Source organism: Dendrobium catenatum, unplaced genomic scaffold, assembly GCF_001605985.2.
Source record: "Dendrobium catenatum unplaced genomic scaffold, ASM160598v2 fragScaff_scaffold_920, whole genome shotgun sequence".
Taxonomy (NCBI): domain Eukaryota; kingdom Viridiplantae; phylum Streptophyta; class Magnoliopsida; order Asparagales; family Orchidaceae; genus Dendrobium; species Dendrobium catenatum.
This window is the reverse complement of record NW_021319382.1, coordinates 633,617-654,434: the sequence shown is the minus strand read 5'-3', so window position 1 is coordinate 654,434 and position 20,818 is coordinate 633,617. Positions and strand designations below refer to the sequence as shown.

General features: G+C 36.3%; 1 protein-coding gene across 1 annotated transcript; it reads right to left on the bottom strand.

Moving 5' to 3' along the window:
• Positions 1–5,642: 5,642 nt before the first annotated feature.
• Positions 5,643–19,037, bottom strand: LOC110102835 (RNA demethylase ALKBH10B). The gene is made up of 8 exons (XM_020831319.2): positions 18,129–19,037; positions 16,935–17,045; positions 11,487–11,608; positions 11,235–11,352; positions 10,844–10,963; positions 10,637–10,749; positions 10,401–10,555; positions 5,643–6,681 (listed from the first exon to the last, which is right to left on the bottom strand). The coding sequence occupies exons 1-8, from the start codon at positions 18,679–18,681 to the stop codon at positions 5,940–5,942; spliced, it is 2,034 nt and encodes a 677-aa protein (XP_020686978.1). The 5' UTR covers positions 18,682–19,037; the 3' UTR covers positions 5,643–5,939.
• Positions 19,038–20,818: the final 1,781 nt, after the last annotated feature.

Sequence of the window (20,818 nt, the reverse complement as noted above, 5' to 3'; positions counted from 1 at the left end):
CCAGGTTTTAGATGCAGTTGAGGTTGGATGTTTCAAAGGAGAAATGTGCTTTGCTTTATACCAGCAGGTAAGCAAATTTTGATTGTTGTAAAACCTGCCAATTATAGAACAGAACACTCCAAAGTATAGTGCTTCGATAGAAGGTATGCCAAGGCCCCCAGCATCTTTAGGAATAGTGACTTTAGACCACGGAATGAGATGCAGTTTTCTCTCCACCAAATTGTTGTGAAATAAAAATTTAGAGCATAGTTTGTTTATGGTATCACAACAGCCCTTTGGAATGATGGACCCTCTGATCCAGTAAGCAATTGAGTTGGTGATGGTAAATTTAAGAAACTGCACCCTTCCTGCAAAAGAAAGAAAATTGTTTTTCCAACCAGCAAGTAGAGCTGAAATTTTGCTCAGTAGTGGTTGGAAGTGAGTGGCTTTAAGTCTTTTAGGTGAAATGGGAATACCAAGATAAGTGAGGTGAAGATTGATATTGTGGATCCCAAGTTCCTCACAGATAGTTTGGTTTCCAGGAGCATCAGAAGAAAAAATGATAGCACTCTTGTTAGGATTGATATGCAAACCCGAAGCAGTGGCAAATTTCTGCAAACATGTTTTGAGATTATAGGCATTTTCTTTACTGGACTCCCCCATCACAAGAAGATCATCGGCATACATCAAGTGATTGATGTAAAAATCTTTGCAGTTAATACCCTTGAAATTATGAGGAGAAGCTGGGTCAGTAAGGATGTTGGATAAACCATCCATAGCAATACAAAAGAGAAGTGGAGACAAGGGGCATCCTTGTCTAAGACCCGAGCTAGAAGTGAAAAAACCTTCAAGGGATCCGTTTAAACAAATGGAGAAATGAACGTCAGTGATGCATCCTTTAATCCAAGTGACAAAGGTTTGAGGAAAACCTTTCTGTAAAAGTCTTTCAATGATGAATTCTCTGGATATAGAGTCGAAAGCCTTCCTAATATCCAGTTTGGCACAGAACATCTTGTTTTTTCCTTTGAAGTCTCTAAGTAATTCAGCTGCTAAAATGATATTATCAGTCGAGCATCTATTTGCTATGAAACCAGATTGGCTTTCATGAATTATATGTGGAAGAACAACTTTGAGTCTGTTGGCAATAACTTTGGCGACAATTTTGTATAGGACATTGCAAAGTGAAATTGGTCTGTAGTCACTTATGTTAGAAGCGTGGGAGCTCTTGGGAATTAAAGCAATAGCAGTTGCCTTAACCCCCCTCGGAATAGAGCCAGTAGAAAAAAAAATTCCAACAGCATTGAATATTTGCAAACCAATAATGTGCCAAGATTTTCTATAGAAAGCATATGTAAAACCATCGGGTCCAGGAGCTGTGTTTTCATTGCCATCAAAAACCGCCTTCTTGACTTCCTCAAAAGTCAAAGGAGTCACCAAGTTATTGCCAAAGTGAGATGGCAGCAGCTTGCCATGAGGAATATCCAGTGGAAGTTGAAGGGCAGGGTGAGGAGTATTAAATAATCCCTCAAAATGTTTAATGATAGCAGCAGAAATGTCATTAAACTTAGTGAAATGCCCTTCAGGAGTATAGATCTCCTTGATGTTGTTCTTGTTGTTTCTGCTTCTAATATGGGCGAATAAAAACCCAAGGTCATCTTCCCCTTTGGTGAGCCATGACACTTTAGCTCGTTGAGCTAACCAAGAAGTCCAATGATTTTGAAAAGTTGCAAGCTTCTCATTAATATTCTTCAAATTCTGATTTAGAACCAAATCAAGAGGTTGGGTTTGTAGTTGCTCCAAACATTGTTTTTGCTTGCTTTTAATTTCCAATAAAGCATTAGAAAGATAAGAAGAGGATGCCCAATTTCTATTTTTTAAAGACCTCTTAAGAGTTTGTAAGCTGTGGGCAAAAGAAGCCATGGGGCTTCTAGCAATTCTTGATGAGAAATCAGAAAAAACATCATCCAATACCCTCAAATTTATCAGATAATTTTTTTACATAAATTCTGACCGATAAAGCTTTTCATGAGGAACGAATGTGAAAAATATAGGGAGTGATCAGAACCTAGATGATGATTCCACGCTATAATTAGCATTAGGAAAAAACATACAATAATGCATTGTTCACCAAGAACTCTGTCAACTTGATGTGGATGGGGGTTATCCACTCTTTGATTGTACAATATAGTGTAGACCCGTGGAAGAAGATCTTTGCACCCGCAATTAAAAAATGAAACTATTAAGTTCACCAACATACATAAGAAGAAGCATTGCCACCACTTTATCAGTTTCATTTGTAGCAGTTTAAAATCTCCCCAAATGACCCAGGTTTGTCTAAGGGGGGGAAGAAGCAATGATCTGATCCCATAGTTTTTTCCGGTCCTCCATAGAGTTAGCAGCATAAACACAGTAAGAAAAATCGGAGGGCAGATCCGCACAGATAGAATACATGGATTGTTGGAAAGGAGGAAGAATAGGATTAAAGGATAAAACCGACTCATCCATTTTATCCATTATCCTGCCAGAACAGAGTCCAAAATTGTTGCAATTTCCTTCATTCTCAAAAAGGCGATGAGAACGAAGAAACCACAGATCATCATAAGAAGCAAGAGAGATTTTTGCTTCCAAAATGCATAACATCTTGAGATTCAAAGAAGAAATCAAAAGACTTGCAAAAACTGACTTTGTCAGGGTTATTGACCCCCTTAACATTCAACTAGCAAATTTAGGTTAAGGACATTATGATTTGTGACTTTGGCCTCTGGCCGATTTTGCTTTCGGTGGCTTTGCACTTGATAGTAGATTTTCTTTCTTCAACTAGAAGATCTGTGTTTATGAGTTTTTTTATCAAGAGGGTTCTGATTCTCAGATTGGGGGAAGGGTCACATCGCAAAAGAGAAGGATGAGCTCTCTTCTCTGATATGGAGTCTGAGGATCTGGAGGATTTTTGGTCTTCTTGTTTGCAAGAGGCAAACTTGTTTAAGAGGGGAATTTTAGGTGGTTGACTTAAGTTTGAGCAGAGGGAACCTGATGAAGAGGTTCATCAGTTGAGAGTTTGAGATTGGGAAGAAGAGCAGTTTTAGGGTTGTTGGGATTCAAATTGTCAATGCAGATTGTTGAATAACCAACAACTGATCTGCGGATTGAGTTGTCTGTAATTGTTCAGGAACAGAGTTTTGGACATTCAAGTTTGGTTAGTCCACGCTGGACCGCTGAATCCTGGAGTTGGGAGCAGAGGCAGGAGAGGGTTGCTAGAGTTGTTGGGTTGAGGGGGTAAGGAATTTTTTAGAGTGGGGATCGTTAAGGAGGTTACGGCGATGTCTGGAAGTGTCTTCTGCGCGATTTGAAGACTGTGGTGGAGAATGTTTGTGGGCTTAGGTTGTTTGGACATAGAGAAAAAGGATGATCAAGGACCCGCGAGCTTCACATTTTTTCAGGCTTCCATCGTCTAAAACTTTAAATTTAAATCTCTCCTTCAATTTTCAATTCGAATTTCATCCGGCAAAATCGGAGTCTTTCGTAATAAAGCCACACAAATCCGAGCAAACGTTAATCTAGAACGATTTGCTGTAAGAGAATCAATAGAATCGGCAATACCATATAGCTGGAGATTTTAGAAATACCAGTTGAGTCCAGAGAGCCAGAAGGGAAGTCAAGCTATTTTTTATCCATACCGGGAATCGAGCATCCTCGTCACGTTCGGATTGAATTTTGGGGACATCGCTGTAAGATGAAGGTTTGCCAACAGGAACAGTGGTCCTCGAACGACATCTCGAGATCTTCTTCCAGTCGAGAATTTGCGTAAGAAAAAGCCATCCGAGCGAGAAAGCGACAGAGACCCTTTTAACTCCATAGTCGCAACATGCTTTAAAGCAGCCGTTCATAATAGGGACAGGACCAACGAATAGCCAATAAGCGCCGAGGTCCCGATGTTTTTCCCTCGAAAGATTCAGCTTTAAACGAAAGCTTGTTGGTTAGGAGAGAAGTATGTTACCGGGAAACGGGGTCGGTTTGGACGAAGAGGCGGGGACATTAAGGAGCATAGAGACGGCCCCCGCAAGAGACCAGTCGTGGGGAGTATTGGAGTGGTGGAAAATCCAGTGGAGAAGGCGCCAATCGGGAGGGAAGCCCTCTGGCGATGGAAGGAGGATGTACGCAAGCGGCGCAAACCTGGATATCGAAACCCTCGAGCATACTCAAGACCAAAGAAGATTTTCATTACCCGGTTTTTCGCGCACAAAATGTTTTTTGTAAAGTTTAGGTTTTTAATCAAAATAAATAGAATTTTTTATTTGCGTTCTTTTTTAATAAAAATTAAAAGTTATTATAAATGATAAGTAATAATGAATTAGGACTTATTTTTATAACTTTATTAATTATTTTTCTCAAAAAATTTACAACCTTTATTTAATTTTTTACTTTACATGTTTTATTATTTTTTTTTATTTATGTTTAGATTTGAGATTTAGCTTTTCTATGATTAAATTTTATGTCTATCTAGATAATTTACTTATCTTATTATAATATTATATTTATATTTAATATTATCTTTTTAATTATGTAATATTAAATAATAATTTTTTCATTCCATCCACACATATTTTAACGCATCTGTTCAACAAACCATGCCCGGGTGAGGAACTTTTATTACGTTCGGTGCAAGGACGTAGAGGAACGTCCGGTCGGAGGCAATTTCCCGTCCAAAAATTAGGTATTTGCTCGGTACAACTAGGTATTATTTGATAATAATGAAGAATACCGTTCTCTGAAGACCAATACCGAGTTATACCGAGCTGTACCAAGAAATACCGAGTTGTACCGAGTTTTTCTGGGAAAAACTCGGTACAACTTTGGTATAACTCGGTATTTGCTCGGTAAAGCCCGGTATAACTCGGTATTGGGTCTTCAAATGATGGTATTCTTCTTTATTGTTTGATATTGCTCGGTATTTGCTCGGTACAACTCGTTTTTTGGCGGGAATTTGCCTCCGACCGGACGTTCCTCTACGTCCGGTCGGAGGACGTAATAATTGTTCCCGGGTGAGCCCATTTAGATCTTAGAAAACCAGCTTTCATTCTAATTAGATTTCGTCCACTGATGGAATGATTAAATTATTATTTATTATTACATAACCACCGAAATATATTTAACTATATTTTTATCATTAATCAATATTTAAATTTACTCTAAGATAAAACTTAAATTTTCATTGTTTAAAAAACTAAAACTCTTAATCAAATTTAAAAATAAATAAATAAAAACTAAACCACTATATTTATAATTTAATTTGATTAATTAGAAATCATCATAGCCAATTAATATAATAAGAATATTTAAATTTAACCATATATTAGATATACGAAACACACAATAATATAAAAATAAAAATTATTTTTCCCAAGCCCATAAACTTCAACTTTGGGGATTAAAATAAAATTGGCTTATTGGTGCATCTGCCCCATTTTTTAATGCTTCTTAAAACAATTTTTTAATAAAAAATTTAAAATTTAATACAAAAAAATTTACTTTAAGAACCAGTAAAAAAACCGTCCTATATATATATAAAATAAATTATAATTTAATGTTATATTACTTAAATATGATTAAATAGATATCTTTAAATAATACATCTTCAAAGGATGTTTATGTTCTTGCTAACAATGTTATGGAGACAATCCTGTAAATAGACTAAATAGCAGTTCAGCTACAGATCACAGCAAGATTAAAATTGTCCAACCATTTGATTCTACAACTACAAAAATATAATATAATGTCCAATATCACAGACTCAGAAATTAAATAAAAGGATACATACGAAATAAGGAATTGGCCATCATCAGCTCTTCTGCCGCTCTTTACATTTGACCCAAGCTCATGCAGATATTGAACTATATTTTACCAGATTTTAGAATATAAACAGTTTCCTCTGTCTCCTTCTTTTGACTCTATAGCTCTTACAGTCAATGTTTGCTTGATGTCTTCTTCTTGATGTGGGTAAAATTTTGGTTTTCTTCCTTGGAAATGACTTTCAGACCAGCTGCAGGAGGACCATTTTCTATGCTTCCATTGCAGTCTGGTTGAATCTCCATGCTTTCTGTGACAATACTTTGAGAAGAGCCATTTTGGCTGCTTGGTTTGTCCTCTGCAAGTTTCAGATTTTCAGGTTTTGATTCTACCTCCAAAGAAGGGCTTGTATCCTCGGAAAATGATGAGAAAGGAAGCTGTTGTGGTTGAGAATGATTGGAGCCGGACGACGGGAGGAAAACACCGGTTCCGGGGACTGGAAGTCGAGGTCCGGGATGCATTGAAGGACTTACAATGGGCCATCCAGCTGATACTGGAGGCACTGGGGCAGGTGAGGGATAAGGAACAGCAGCTGGAGCAACTTGGGTTGGGGCAACAAATAATGGTTGTATACCATTTGAAGGAGGGCGAACGGCCGGAGGTGGCAGGACTCCAGTTGCAGGGACAACTCCATAATGTTTTAAACCCAACGAAGAATGGCGAGGGACACTTGGCCTGGCTGATGGTGAAGCCCATGATTGCGTGGAGACGGTGGAGATAGGGATGCGAGAGCTTTCTATGGGTGGAGGTCTTTTGGGGTTAGATTTTCCAAATGTTAGAATGATTCTCTGCTTGCGAATAGAGGGAATGGCATGCCTGGCTATATCTGCACTTTTGCCTTGCATAACCAGAAGAGACCTGCAAGAAAACATTCTCAGTTGAAAGAGTTCAAAAGAAAGAGCATTTACCAGATTACAGTAAAAAAAATTAACTTAATTAATCATTAACAGCATTTTGGGGTTTTGATTCTATCAAAAATTTTAGTGCAGATTTTCTAGTTTGTGGTAACAAGTTATGGCAGGTTCAAAGATATCTCAGCTCATCTACATTTCTGCAGATCATAGAAAAATATGGATATTGTGTCTTATTCAATTTTCATAATCAGAAAGTGAATCTTGAACGCACAAATTCCACAACAGATTGCTTGATATATCGTTATAAAAGCCAGTCCTATAGAGTAGTAATACATGAGGTGTTTACCTCATTTTGGACAGCTGCTATAAATGCTAACATTGATCTAAACATTTCCCAAACCCCCAACCCTTCAAATTAATTCTACCTGACCTCTTGCTGCATCTTCTGTCATTTGCCGCAAATGCCCAAGCTAAAGCCCATTTTCTACGATGTTCAATTACACTACTCTCATTGTCTCTCCAACAAATGCATCTCTTACTCTATCATTACCTACTTTTAACCAAATTCACCATAAGCATTTTCATCACTCAGGTTCATATATCATAGATGTTCTAACTGCAAATTTATTAAATCTATCATTGAGTCCTCATGATAATATAGGGTGGGTGGACTTCAATAACCATCTACAGTTAAGAGTATGAAATGGAAAGTTCACAGCAGTCAAAATTGCTTATTAAATGATAAGAAAAGCGTAAGTCGGGCCTTGGATTTTTGTTCCAGTTCCAGCAGGCTATCGTTCAATACACACCCCCATCAGTGCATCAAGGTGGCAGATTTTTGTGCATTGTTTGCCCTAACTTGTATTTTTGTATGGAAGCATAGTGATAGTGATAGTTTTCCTTCTTCTTTTTGGTCTCTTTTGAAGGACGATGGTGATATATTTTTGAACAGTTAATTGTACTTTTTGTATATTTTCATATGTAAGGAAATTGCAAGTTTCAAGAAAAGCATAAGTCAATCAAATATTCTAGAATTTTAATCTATGATGCACCAACACATCAAAATAAGGGGGTATGCAATGTCCAGCACACATCCAACATGGCTTTCATGTCTGATTAAAAAATAATTAAAAATTGGAAAATTGTCCTAAAAACTTACACTTCTTAATTTTTCATTCCTCAAACTAGCTGCAATTGGTTCGACCGCATTCAACAAGACAGCTCGTTCCATTGCCACATTGAGTCAACAAAGTGGCTATTCTTGTTTGTTCTCGTGCGAGAAGACGAAGCAGCACCAACAATCGCTCGTTCCGTCCCATAGAGAAAATGAAGGTTGTCGTGGGAAGGCAATCGAGTATGCCAATTTCGAGTATGCCGATTTCGAGTCGCAAGGAAGATAAACGAGTGTCGATTCCGATGCTTGAAGTCGCAAGAGAAGACGTAGGGGACGAAGAGCTCGTCGGTTTGTTCTCGCATAGGAAGGCGAAGGATTTCAATCGCTAGGAGACATGAGAGAGATGAAACGAGGAGACGATCAAAATCTATAAGAGAGCATGAGTGTCAAGCGAGAGGAGTCATGTGGAAGAGGAAAGTGTAGAGGTCGGGTGGGGCCCATGTCCATAGGGTCAAACGAGAAAGGAAAGGCACCAATGCGGTCGAAGGCTAAGTTCATTGGCAATTGAAGAATAACAATTAGTTTTAAGGAATTTATTTATTATTTAAGTTATTATTTTTAAATCAATATTAATTTTTTAAGTAAGAAAGAAAAGAAAATGAGATGAATTGATGAGATTTTATTCATGAAATAGAATCATTATCAGATAATTATATTTTCAAATAAGATAATACATTTAAAATTTACGAACAAATTATCATTTAAAATTTTGACAATAAGTTCTTTTTGTAGGTGTTAAAAATATCGTCATAGAAGCAAAGGGGTAAGAGTGAAACCCTAAAATATTTGAAGTCAAAGTGAGTACTCGTGTTTTTAAATTGTAGCAATGGTGTTGCTTGTCCTAATTGTATTTAATCGCTTATCAATATTGCAAATTATTTATGTGTTATCTCCATTAAAAATAATTGATCAAATTGAGCTTGATGACATAGAGTTACAAAAGTTAGCACAAGCTATATATTGTTTATTATGAAATGAAAAAAAAAAGGTTTTCTTCAAAATTAAATGCATAGAATGATAGTGACACATACTTATTTAATTGCAGGTTAAAGCATAAATTATCTTTCTCATATTCAATGAATGCTCATCTTCAAACATATGATAATTAGCATATTGTGTTTCATATTATTATATAAAATTAATGAATGTTATATGAATGAAAACACTAGATAGATATTCTTGCATATGCATAATTGATTGATGAAACCAACCCATTTATGGCACTGGTTGGGAACTCGATGTACATGCGCGAGTGAAATAGAAAAGGTTTTGGAAAAGGTTTTGGAAAAGAAAATGAAAATTAAAATACTTTCATTGATACTATTTATACGGTGTCTCATGTGACGATTTTATTAGTTAGAGAAAATGTTATGATATGATATAATTATTACATATATGCATACGATATGATTTATGGTTATTTTTAAATTTAATATTTCACTATGTAAATAAGGGTAAGAATTAGAAAGGTTTTTATGCAACTAATTTGATTAGGAAGGTTTCCTAAATTTTGTTTAGGCCAATTAGGAAGGGCCTAATTATTTAGGAAGGTTTCTTAAATTATGTTTATGCTGATTAGGAAGGTTCTATTTATGTTATTGTGTTCTAGGGCTATTTAAGGGGAGTTGTCTAGGATTTAGTGTATGCTATCGGTGAGTTCTATTTTCCTTGTGTAGTGAATTCCTAGAGGCGTCTAGGGCTTGTGGGAGAGTTGATCTACCTCTCGAATAATAGATCAATTGTATTGTTTTATTAGTGAAGAGATAATCCAAAAATCAATCTTATCGTGGTGTTCCTACATTTTTCTTCTTTTTTATTTGTTATTTTCGCTTCCAAGACGTATTAGTAAAGCTGCTTGAAAATTAGAAATGCCACTTAAAATTTTTATGAAGATGTTTTTTTATAACAAAAATGTCACAAGTATTACAAAGAATATTGTTCGCCATAACAGAACAAAACATGCATAAATTAAAAATCATTTTGTCAAAGAGACATTAGAGAAAAAACTCATGAAGCCCATATACACGCTACAATTCTTCAAACAATGTATATTCTTACAAAGCCAGTATAATGTGATAACTGATAACATTAAACATTTTAAGTCCATGCAATGAATGATTGACATCTACAACACTTCAGCGAAAATGTGGATATTCACTATTCTCCCTTCTATGTCTCGGAAATCTAAAAATATCTCTTCAAATAAGAAAGTCTTTATGTTTTCAGTAAGTAGAGATTTTGGATGTTTGTTCAAATTTCTTTCCCTTTATTTGTTTCTTATTTTTCCTTATATATTTTAGAAGGTTCATTAATTATAATCAAAGGTTTATTAAAATCCTCTAATTACAAAGCCATCCCAATCTCATGTATCAAAAAGAAATGAACAAGGGAAATAAAATTTCATTTCTCTCAAACTTAAAAATTTAGTATTACCAAAGCGTTCTGATGAAATGAATATTATATGCCACCACTTAAAACTGTGAAATGCAATAAATGGAAGCAAGCATGCAAACACGAATACCCAATTAATCGAAGAAACAAAATCATACCCTATTTTCAGGGAAAGCTTGAGAGAACCTCTATAATCCCCTCGATGATCTGTGCCAATTGCCCGGCCAAAGACCATGTCACATTCAGTCAGGAATAAATTACAAACGGGTCTGCCATACCATGAGGGCCAAATGTGGGGTTGCGAATGATCACCCTGCACACGTATGCATAATGTCAGGCTTGCCCCTAATTATTCAAATTTTCAAAGCATTATATAATTTGATTCCTCATGTACCTCATTGAAGAAGTCAATAACACAAAAATCAGGACTAGCAGAAAAAGCTTGCAGTTGCACCAAGCGATAAAAAATATCAAGTAGTAACTTGGGAATAGGCTCCACTTTCCTCTCTATAAGTGCAATTTTTACAATGTTTTACAACTAAAATCAGGTATATTGATTATAGAATTTGAGCACCAATATATAGAAGAATGTAGAACTTACCCAGCAAGGAACCAATCTCATTTTCATCCTCTACAGGTCCTTCGGAGATAGGGATGCCCAGTTGAATCATTTCCCTGCCATGTCCCTTCATTGGCCTCTTTGATAGCACCATAGTGTGGCCTGCTTATCATCGTTCAAAGACAGGTATAATATGCTGTCAACTAATAGAGAGCAATTTTACAATATATGTGAAACTTCGAAAGAAAATCCCTGAAGTAAATGAACGCGCTGAATGAAACAATATCTTTGTCTTTACCCTTATTATTAAAAACAAGAAGGGTTAACGAATATCTATGTCAAGAAATGTTGGCAATGGCGTATACATAGTCAGATAGTTGTCTTTCTTATGTAATTGTAGAACAAAATTTGATTTTTAAAAAAAAAGTCTTGCCTGGAAAATCTCCCCTTCTCCCAGCTGCTTTCATGTCATTTGTCAAAGAAATCAATTTTGTGATTTCTGAGCAATCAAACAATTGCTCATATAACTTAAGCCCTTCAACAAAATTGACCTGCAGAAGTTTATCATGCTCATCAGAAATTCATAGGGTATATGAACTACGATAAACATACTTTCTTGCCAAAGCTAATTTTTCCAAAAAAAAAATCAAGATCAATATATCCAACTAATTTAAAGAGCCCCCACCATCTTTCCATCACTTGTTTCATTTCCCACAAAAATTTTGGGAACTGGAATAAGTTCCTGATTTCCATCTTGCTTTAGGTTTTGATCGCCACCATCAAGTGGAAGAGGATCATTTTTTGTTTCTGGAAAAGAAAAAAGAGAATGCATCAAGCATGAGAACCTTTCCTTTCAACCAAATGCAATAAAATAGAATGAAGTGACCAAAATCAAGTCAAATAATAATAAAGAAAAAATAAGAATGTCAGATAGGAAAATATAAATCAGTTCATAGTAATATTACAGGATGTATTAAAGTTTCAGCAATGCGATAACAAGTATTTTACTAATCTATGAATAACTTGGAAATCACTATTAAGGCGCAATATACTAAGATCCTATAAGTTATAAACAATCCCCATTGTATAATAAAAAATCAAGATTAAGTTTCGAAGTACCAGTAGATGGGTTTGTCAAAGATGGACAATAGAAGGGAAATATAGCAAATAAAGGTTTCATAAGGAATGTGGACCAAGGAGAACCATGTTATACCTGCTATATAATTGGTCAAACACTCGAGGTTACCAATACTCAAAAGTTGTCTTAGCAAAGGTCTCTTAAGTAAAAGCTCTTGATGCAGGGCAATTAATGGTCTAAAGTTTCCTAGGCACCTTAAAATGAGAAGAAAAAAAAAAAAAACATTCAATTTACTCATAACTTCAGCAAAACCTCATCAATTTTAATGAAAGGATTTTTAAACATGCTTTGTTAATCCCAAAGATAATTTAGAAATCATCAAATATAAAATATCGCATGAAAAACAACAAATGCATAAAATTTGACGTACCGCATACCTCATTTCAACATGTAAATCACACATGCACAACAAACGACTAAATAATTCAAAAGGTAAGTACAAAGATAGAAGTCGCCCAAAAGAGAAGACTCAGGTCCTATACTGATAGGATGAACTTTTCCCATGGACGTAATTATCCACACCTATGACGGGCTTGAAAATTACATTATCAACAAGCAAGCATAGAAAAAAAAAATATGGATTTTTTAATATTCACTATTGCATTAAATTTGCATTTTTTATGAGTCCTATTTATAGCCTATAAAAAAAATCAAATAAGAAACTTCTCAGAATCTATAAGACTGCTAAAAAATAGTAGGTATCAATACATTATTAAATAATTTCCATGGTAAAAATCAATGTTTAAAATTGCGTAATCGGGTATTGAGGCGTTTATCGTTCGTGAGGTGAGGCGTAAGCCTCAAGGCGTTTTGAGGCATAAGCTTCAAAATCAAAAGATTGCGTAAACATAAAATGATAAATTTTTTATATACTAATGAGCAAAAAATATAAAACATAAAAAGGCACAAGTTATGAAGTGAAATCAAAATATCCCAATAATAAGATAATATGAAATATAGTTCAACTCAAATTTTATCTTTCCCAAATCACAGTATTTTTTTCATTAACATATTGATGAGGGCATCAGATTTCGACACGTGTACCATCGTCGGGGACGCCGATCGACGGCCTTGATTCAGAGCCTTTATTTTTGATGCTTTAGTTTTTCTTTTCATGATTTTTATTTCACGTTTTCCTTTTGTACCCCTATGAGGGAAGTAGCACTTATTGTAGCCCTATGATGCACGGACACGGACACGGCGACACGGACACGACACGGACACGGGACACGGCATTTTTTAAAAATATAGGACACGGGTGCGGCGTGGACACGGCATAATAATTTTAAATATAATATATATAAATTAAGGTAATATTATATTAAAAATGGCAAGCAATATTAAATCAATGTCATGATAACTTGTTTAGCTCATAACATAAAGATGTTTAGTACAAAATGTCTAGTACAACCACAAAAATATAACCAAAAAACTATTTAGTACAATATGAAAGTTCAACTACTCAATAGAGGGAATGATAGAATTAGATTCAGATGTTGGTCTTTGGCCTTCAATATCATCATCATTGAATATCATTGCTTCCAACTCTGGCTCATCTAAAGAAAGATTTGCAACCTCTAATAATCCCATTTCATCAAGGCACTCGAACCCATCTCCAGCAACATGGAATTCAAATCCCCCCCCCACCCCAAAATTCCCCAAAGCTGAAATTATTCTCAGTTTTTGTTATTGTTTTCTATACCCATCTCCCCTCACCCCACCTCCACCGCCGGCCTCCCCATCCATCCTTCAACCCGCCGCCCCCCATCTCTCCTCCTTGGAGATTTAGTTCCGGCGACCACCCTTTCACCTCTCCAAGGATGCATGGAGGTTCCCGAGTGGAATTTCGGGTTTGAATACGACAACCGCGGACGAGTGAACATCCTCCGATCTCCCTTCTTCGACGTCGGATTCGACTTCGACGACACCGTCGAGGATTATTTGGACCGGATCCTACCCGCTCTAGTGGAATCCATCGACGATCATTTTTCTGTCTACACGTGGATCGTTGAAGGGCGTCTCTTTGCACCACCTCCACGACCCGCGCCGACCTCTCCTTCCCTACGGATCTACGGCACCCTCGCCCTAGGAGTGGTCTCATCATTTGTGTGGTTCTTCTTCTCCCAACAAGCCTAGAAGTAGGTAAATGAGAGCGGCCTCAAGGTGAGACAATCGCTTTGTTAACCGCGGGATTCTAGTTGGCTTTTCATTTGCTTTACTTTTATTACAGTTGTTATTTTCTTGATCTTGCTAATTTAGGTGTAAGCTCTTGCCTAGCCATAGTCAAATTCTAAGATCTCCGAAAAATTTTAATTGAGAACAAAATTAAGCTTGCAATTTCATCACTTGAACAATATTTTATTAAGTTTCTAAATTCAATTCCTGGTTTCACATCACATATAATTCCAAAAATAAATAGCAACGAATACAACAATATGCCGGGCAGCCGGGGGTCCAAGGGAACGCTGCCCCCTAGTGGGGTTCGACTTGTACCTAGTGGTACCAAGCATTGTTGTTCCGAGTGGTACCGAGCAGTACCTAGCATGTACCTTGCAATACCGAGCTATACCAAACGGTACCAAGCAGACAGACCAATTGTGTAATCTTATTAGGTTAGGGATTTTTTTAATTTTAAGAGGCGGACGCCTCTAAAACATGAGGCGAGGCGCGTCTCAGTGAACATGAGGCATACGCCTCAATGCCAACCCTCATTGCATAGGCTTTGAGGCTTAAAAGTCTGAAATTGCACTGAGGCGCGCCTCTTATTGCGCAATTTTAAACCATGGTAAAAATCAACCCATAAGATCTAATTCCATAATTGTTTAAAAGATCTAAAAAAAGGAAAGAAAGTACTACAAACAAAGAGGTGACAAGGAGAGGTCACAGTACTATAGTTGGGGTAGTAGCACTTAAATTAGCAATTCGCACTGTGATAGCGGTTTTGAACTACATAAATGTTGATTTAAATTATATGGGCTAAGTTGAAACCAACGGTAATGAGTTACACCAAACAGACTATGGAAAATACTAGAGAGAACACAGTGTTTGTATAAAAGCCGACATATTGGCATGCAGTTACACTGTATAAATCTCATTCCCAATAAACTTAGGATTTTGATTTTAATTATTCTGCCCAATTTATGAAAATTTTGGGAGCTCTGAAGATTCACACCTAGCTTTTCAGTTAAAGTTTGTTTTGAGTCGAAAGCATATCAAAATATAGATACTATGCTCTTATTTTGAGAGAATTTTAAAATCTAATATCAAGTTCCTATAGATACAAGCTCCTATGGTTAAGTACTACTCTCAGTTACAATTGAGAACATTCGATTAAGACCAGTCAATAGGCGCTAAAGTTGGACTTATAGCTTCTATTAGAAGTGGTCGGGGGAATTCCAGGTGTTTATTTGGTTCACTTAATAAATATACTTAGGCAAATGATTGTCTGTAGGTTTTACAGCTTTTATTAAAAGTGACATATAGGACTTAAATTAGTGACAGCATAGCTTTACACATTTCATTGCCCCGACACTAGCGTTAGCACCTTGTTTTGTGTACAATGACAGTTCTTCTCTTAGCACTAGCCTCTGACACTAGACTTTAGATTTCGGTCGTTTACTAGCATGCTTGTTCACTAGTTTGACACTTACTAGCCTACAGTCGTTTTTTTTACGCTTACTAGCCAGCAGTTGTTTTATTTTTATATATTGAGCAAATGTTTTTATTTGCTTGCTCGCATGTACATGGTACTTGCAGTAGATTGGAGCTCAGAGTGCTCATAGAGTACACAGGTGAATGTTGTTGAGGCTACTATTGAGAGTCTGAGAAAGTTTTGTTTGATTGAGAGCTTGATGGAGAGTTCATTATGTTGGACCATTTAATTGGATTTTAGATTAGAGATGGATAAGAACTAAGTAGAATTTTGTTATTTGTGTTGGTAAGATATATTTAAATGTAAAGTCATATTAGAATAATTCCACTAGGAATTATCATTTATTTTAAACTTATCTAATTTATTGTGGTGGATAAAGTTTACCTTTCTTTGTGGAGTTCTGATTGGTAGAGTTTTTTTTTTTTTAATGTGTTATGCCAAACTCACTCGAACTAAACTTGATATCAACTTGAAGACTAAGTTGTCCAAGAAATTACTATTATTTAAGTAATCAAACATCTTTGTAGTTGGATGTGTAGCCCTGCTCTCGTATTATGCCTTCTAGATAGGTGGATAATTTGCCAAATATTGATTAAAGAGTACACTTAGCCAAATATTGATTAAAAGGACAAGTACCAACTACCAAGTATTGATTGACTAGACACAACTGTCAAGCAATGCAGACCTTTTAATATTGCATAACACTGAGGAAGCACTAACATCCTAGTATTGGTGGATAATTTGCCTTAGATAGCTATTTCTTGTTGATTGTATAGCCACTTCTCAAGTGAATTGTAGTTGATGAATCCTATTGAACGACTACTTATGAATTACTTAATCCAATGAATTGTTTGGCTTCACTAGGCAACCAGGCCCAAATCAGCAACAGGACTAAGCCAATCTCATTGGATTGACTTGATAAACTTAGATCGGACATACAATATCTACTCCATAAATCATAACACAATTTTCATAAAATCAAAGAGTTCCAAATCATCAGAGAACAGGAAAGAATAAATGTTTGCACAGAATAGTTTTGTCGAACTAATTTATAAATTCATATAAATTTTCCGTAACGACTTCATTGCAGCCATGAAGACTAATAGAACAGAAATAATCAGCACAAGATTTCGATGTTCTTCAAGAATATTTAACAGCATATACTAGCACAGCAGGGTCACAGGAGCTTTCCTGATTTTAGAGTAAATGATAGAAAAACAAATTATTCTAGTTTGGCCTTTATCTCTTGTTGGGACACATATATGCCACTGAGGTTCTTCTATACAATTTCTATTCAAGCTCTTCCAAATATTCCATGGATAAACATACATTAAGTAGCATACCTTTCACGAGCTGGTCATGGCAATTTTCAACAACAGCAGGCTCCATCTGGCCATAATTTTCTTCATTCGTTTGTCTGTCATCCATCTCTGAACTAGAAGTACCATTAGTCCCTGCGAATGTAAAAACAATAAAATACTAAGCATTAGGAGAGTAATAAAAGTAGAGGTCATCACGCAAAATTTCTCCTAACTTTGCTCATCATTGCAGGAATAGGTTCTGTAAGGGTCAATATAAGTTGGAAGTCATAGATATTTAAGTGGAAGGACCACGGAACAAGGAAATAAAACTATTGTTTCTGGAACTGATATACTTAAGAAGCACTTGCAAAACAATAATTTTAATTAAGCAACTATAGCAATTAGGACATTACTTGTGATTAAGAGAATCTTTAATGCATTAATAGAACACTCACTCTCATTTCAAAATTCTTTCACTCAGACTGCCATTAGTTCAAACGAAAATGACTGAAAGAAAGTGAAACTGAAACAGTAAAACGATAAATAAATATGAAACAAAAGTGATTTGTATTAAAATAACTCCTTTAAGCAACTTTTATCAGAACTTCAAGGTTATTCATTGTGACTTGGTGAATTACATACTATTATTTAACCGGAGAGGCTGAGAAGTAAGAAAATAAGATACTATTGTTAATGGAATTAATATATTTGCCAACCACTTGCAAAATAATAATCTCAACTTTGTCAAGTAGAGCCTTTACGACATTCCTTGTGATGTGATGAATCTTTAATGCATTAGTAGAACACTCACTGTCATCTCAAACTCATTAGCGGAGGCTACCATTTGTTCAAATGAAAATGACTGAAAGAAAGTGAAACATAAACAGTAAAATAAAATGGAACAAAAGCGATTTGCATGAAAAAGCCATTTGGGCAATGCTTATCAGGGCCTCAATTTTATTTAGGAACTGAATATAATAATAAAACTAGCAGGACGAATATTGAAAATGCAAGAGCCTTCTGAAACACTTGCGTCCTTCACATCCATTAAGTTCGCTTACTCTATGATTCTCACCAATCAAACATGAAAAAGATAAATTTTGATTAGCCTTTCTCAGTTTCTTTTACAAAGAAAGAGGTAGACAATCACAGGGCAAATTATAAGATACTCACCAACTATCACTGAACTTAATAGTGGATATTTAATAAAATAACCGAAGTGAAAGCACTACTTACCTTCGCCATCCTTTCGAACCACAGCCGCCACCGACAAGCCCATTCCTCCTGATGACTGATCTCCCCCCAATATTTTTCCATCTTCTCCACATCCCGATTTATACTTTCCCTTCTCCGAATGAGCCAGCTCAGAGGCAGCCGATGACAAAGGGGAAGAAGAGCCATGATGCTCCCTAATACTATCCGACCGATGTCCCTGCCTATACCCAAAAGAACTTGGCTTTTTCCCCTCCCTCTGATATTGTGTATGCTGCCTCCTCAACCCAGCCTGGTGAAGAGCAAGCAGCACATCCCCGATGGAGAAGTAGTGCTGCATGTAGATGACAGGTGTCCAGTTACATCGCCGCTGCTGTATGCATCCTATGGCGTGTTCGTACTCCCCGGGCTCCCCCGTGAGCCGGAGATGATGCACCAGCGAATCAATAATCGCATTCGCCGCCGCAAACTCACTCCTCAGCCAAGAGATAAACCCATCCCTCTCGTCCGGAAACCACTGCCGCGGCGGCAGCGCTTCGCCAGCAGGAAAATGCATCTTCTCCGGTTGCGCAGCCATCAACGACGCCTCAGCAATTCCACCTCATCCCCAGATCCAGCTATTTTAATACCCGGAACAACTAAAATACAGCAATGTAGGTAAAACTAGGACCAATCCAAGTAATCCAAGCAGCGAATCGAGCCGGAAGAACAAGAATACTCCAGCAATCGCCCGCAATGGCAAACGGCACGTGAAATTCCGTCGATCTGGATCGAAGGGAGCTAAGATCGGGAAAGATCCGAGAGAAGATCTAGGGTTTCGAGGATCTGATTACCGATAGATGCTTGGAGAGCACGCGTTTGTGCTCTCCTGCTACAGCCGAATCGCTCAAATGCAAATGCAAAGCGTTGATGAAAGAGAGAGAAAGAGGGAGGACGACCTAGACGAAGATTCGTCTTGAGGGAGGGTATTTCCGTCAAAGCAGAGGGGCATTTCGGGGAAGTCGTTGGACTCGGTAAAACCCCGCACCGGCTCTTTGTCCATTTCCACGTATCCCGCACGGAACAATCCGTATGCACGGCTTGATCAACGTCCATTTCGATATCTAACGGCGAAATCTTCTTTACGCATAACATTTACGGTGCGGTCATTCCGACAGTTTTCTGGTCACATTGAGCAGCAGTGGAAGGCGCCGATGCGTAATAAGTACTTTTGGTCTTGGTTCGGGGCAGCCGTGTTGAACGTGGACCGTCTGATCCGATGGAAACGGCTGTGGGTTTTGCTTTGAAACGTGGTTATTGATTTTCTTATGGAAATTGGACGATTAGGATCGAACGGACAGTAACGGTTCTTGGGCCGATATTGGAGTGTAATTAATGAACATGTGATGTGAGTTGATGAGAGATACCTAAAATATTTAATAGTGAATATATTTAAAAAATTTGCTTTTCATAACGTTTTTTTTTTTTTTTAATGTAGTAAGATTTTGTTTTTCCTTTTAAGTTAGGGTTTGTTGAGAATATGAAATTTTAGATTTTACTTGGAAAATTTTTTTTATTATTTTCTAAAGCAGCATTTTAGTTAAAAAAATTATACTAAAAAATTACTTTAAAAAGTAATAAGAAAGTCATCTCAAATAAGATGTTAATTAAGACATTACGTAAATAAGATAATTTAGAGGTGTTGAATGACTTTTCATCTCATTATGTTATTAGTAAGGGTTAGGTTAGAGATGATTGGAAATGCTAGAAAGATTTCCTTCTTGTGTTATTATAGATTTATATAGTTGATCCAAATCCAAATCCAATGATTTAGTGAGCTTTTTTATGATTATATTTAAATCAATCAAAACATTGGAACATAAATTAAGATGGTAGCATTTAATTCAACCGAATATTATTTAGTAATCCACTAATTAATAATAATTAGGTTAGTTTGGGCCATTAAATAAATAATAATAACAATAATAAGCATTTATCCTTGTACTTGTCACCTCAGCATCTAGGGGCAGAACCACCTAGCCCCCAGGGGAGGAATTCCCCCCCCCCCTCCGAAGAGTCAAGGCCGATTCTGCCCTTGTCAGCATCCTCATCACTACAACACTTAACTTAATTTTATGCTTCTTTTTAATGGCCAACATTCCATGTCATAAAGCATTACAGGTCTCACCACTATTTTATAAAATTTCTCTTAAATTTGAGGGGTATTTTTCTATCACATAAAAGGCCCGATGAATTCCTCCACTTTAACCATCCATCATGAATTCTACTAATAATATCCTCATATATTTCACCATCGCTTTGAACAATAGACCCAACATATCTAAAACATACACTTCTTGTAATTAATGACTTGATAACCCAATGTCGAAATCTCATAAGTAGATTTATTACTACTTAAATTGACACTTCATGTATTTGATTTAAGAACTACTCAAACAAAAACATAGCATTAGGCTATAAAGTTGACCTCAATAAATCAAGTTTTTTATAAACTCCCTCTCTAGTCTCTCGACAAAAAGAACATCATCAGCAAATTGCATACACTAAGGTGCATTCTCTTATAAATGTTTGGAAAGAACATCCATGACTAAAGAAAAAACATATGAGCTTAAAGATGATTTTTTATATAAGTAACTAAAATAGAAAAATATTTCGTCAAGCCACCTTATATTTGAATACAAGTAATAGCTCGTGTATACTTATATTTAATGTCT

Bases quoted from the DNA above. Each gene is read 5' to 3' on its own strand.
- LOC110102835 (XM_020831319.2), bottom strand. From the start codon at position 18,681: ATGGCTGCGCAACCGGAGAAGATGCATTTTCCTGCTGGCGAAGCGCTG. The intron at 10,750-10,843 runs GTAAGTTCTACA...TTGCACTTATAG, and splicing joins TGAGATTGGTTCCTTGCTGG to AGAGGAAAGTGGAGCCTATT. The intron at 6,682-10,400 runs GTATGATTTTGT...GTTTTCTTGCAG, and splicing joins AAGCTTTCCCTGAAAATAGG to GTCTCTTCTGGTTATGCAAG.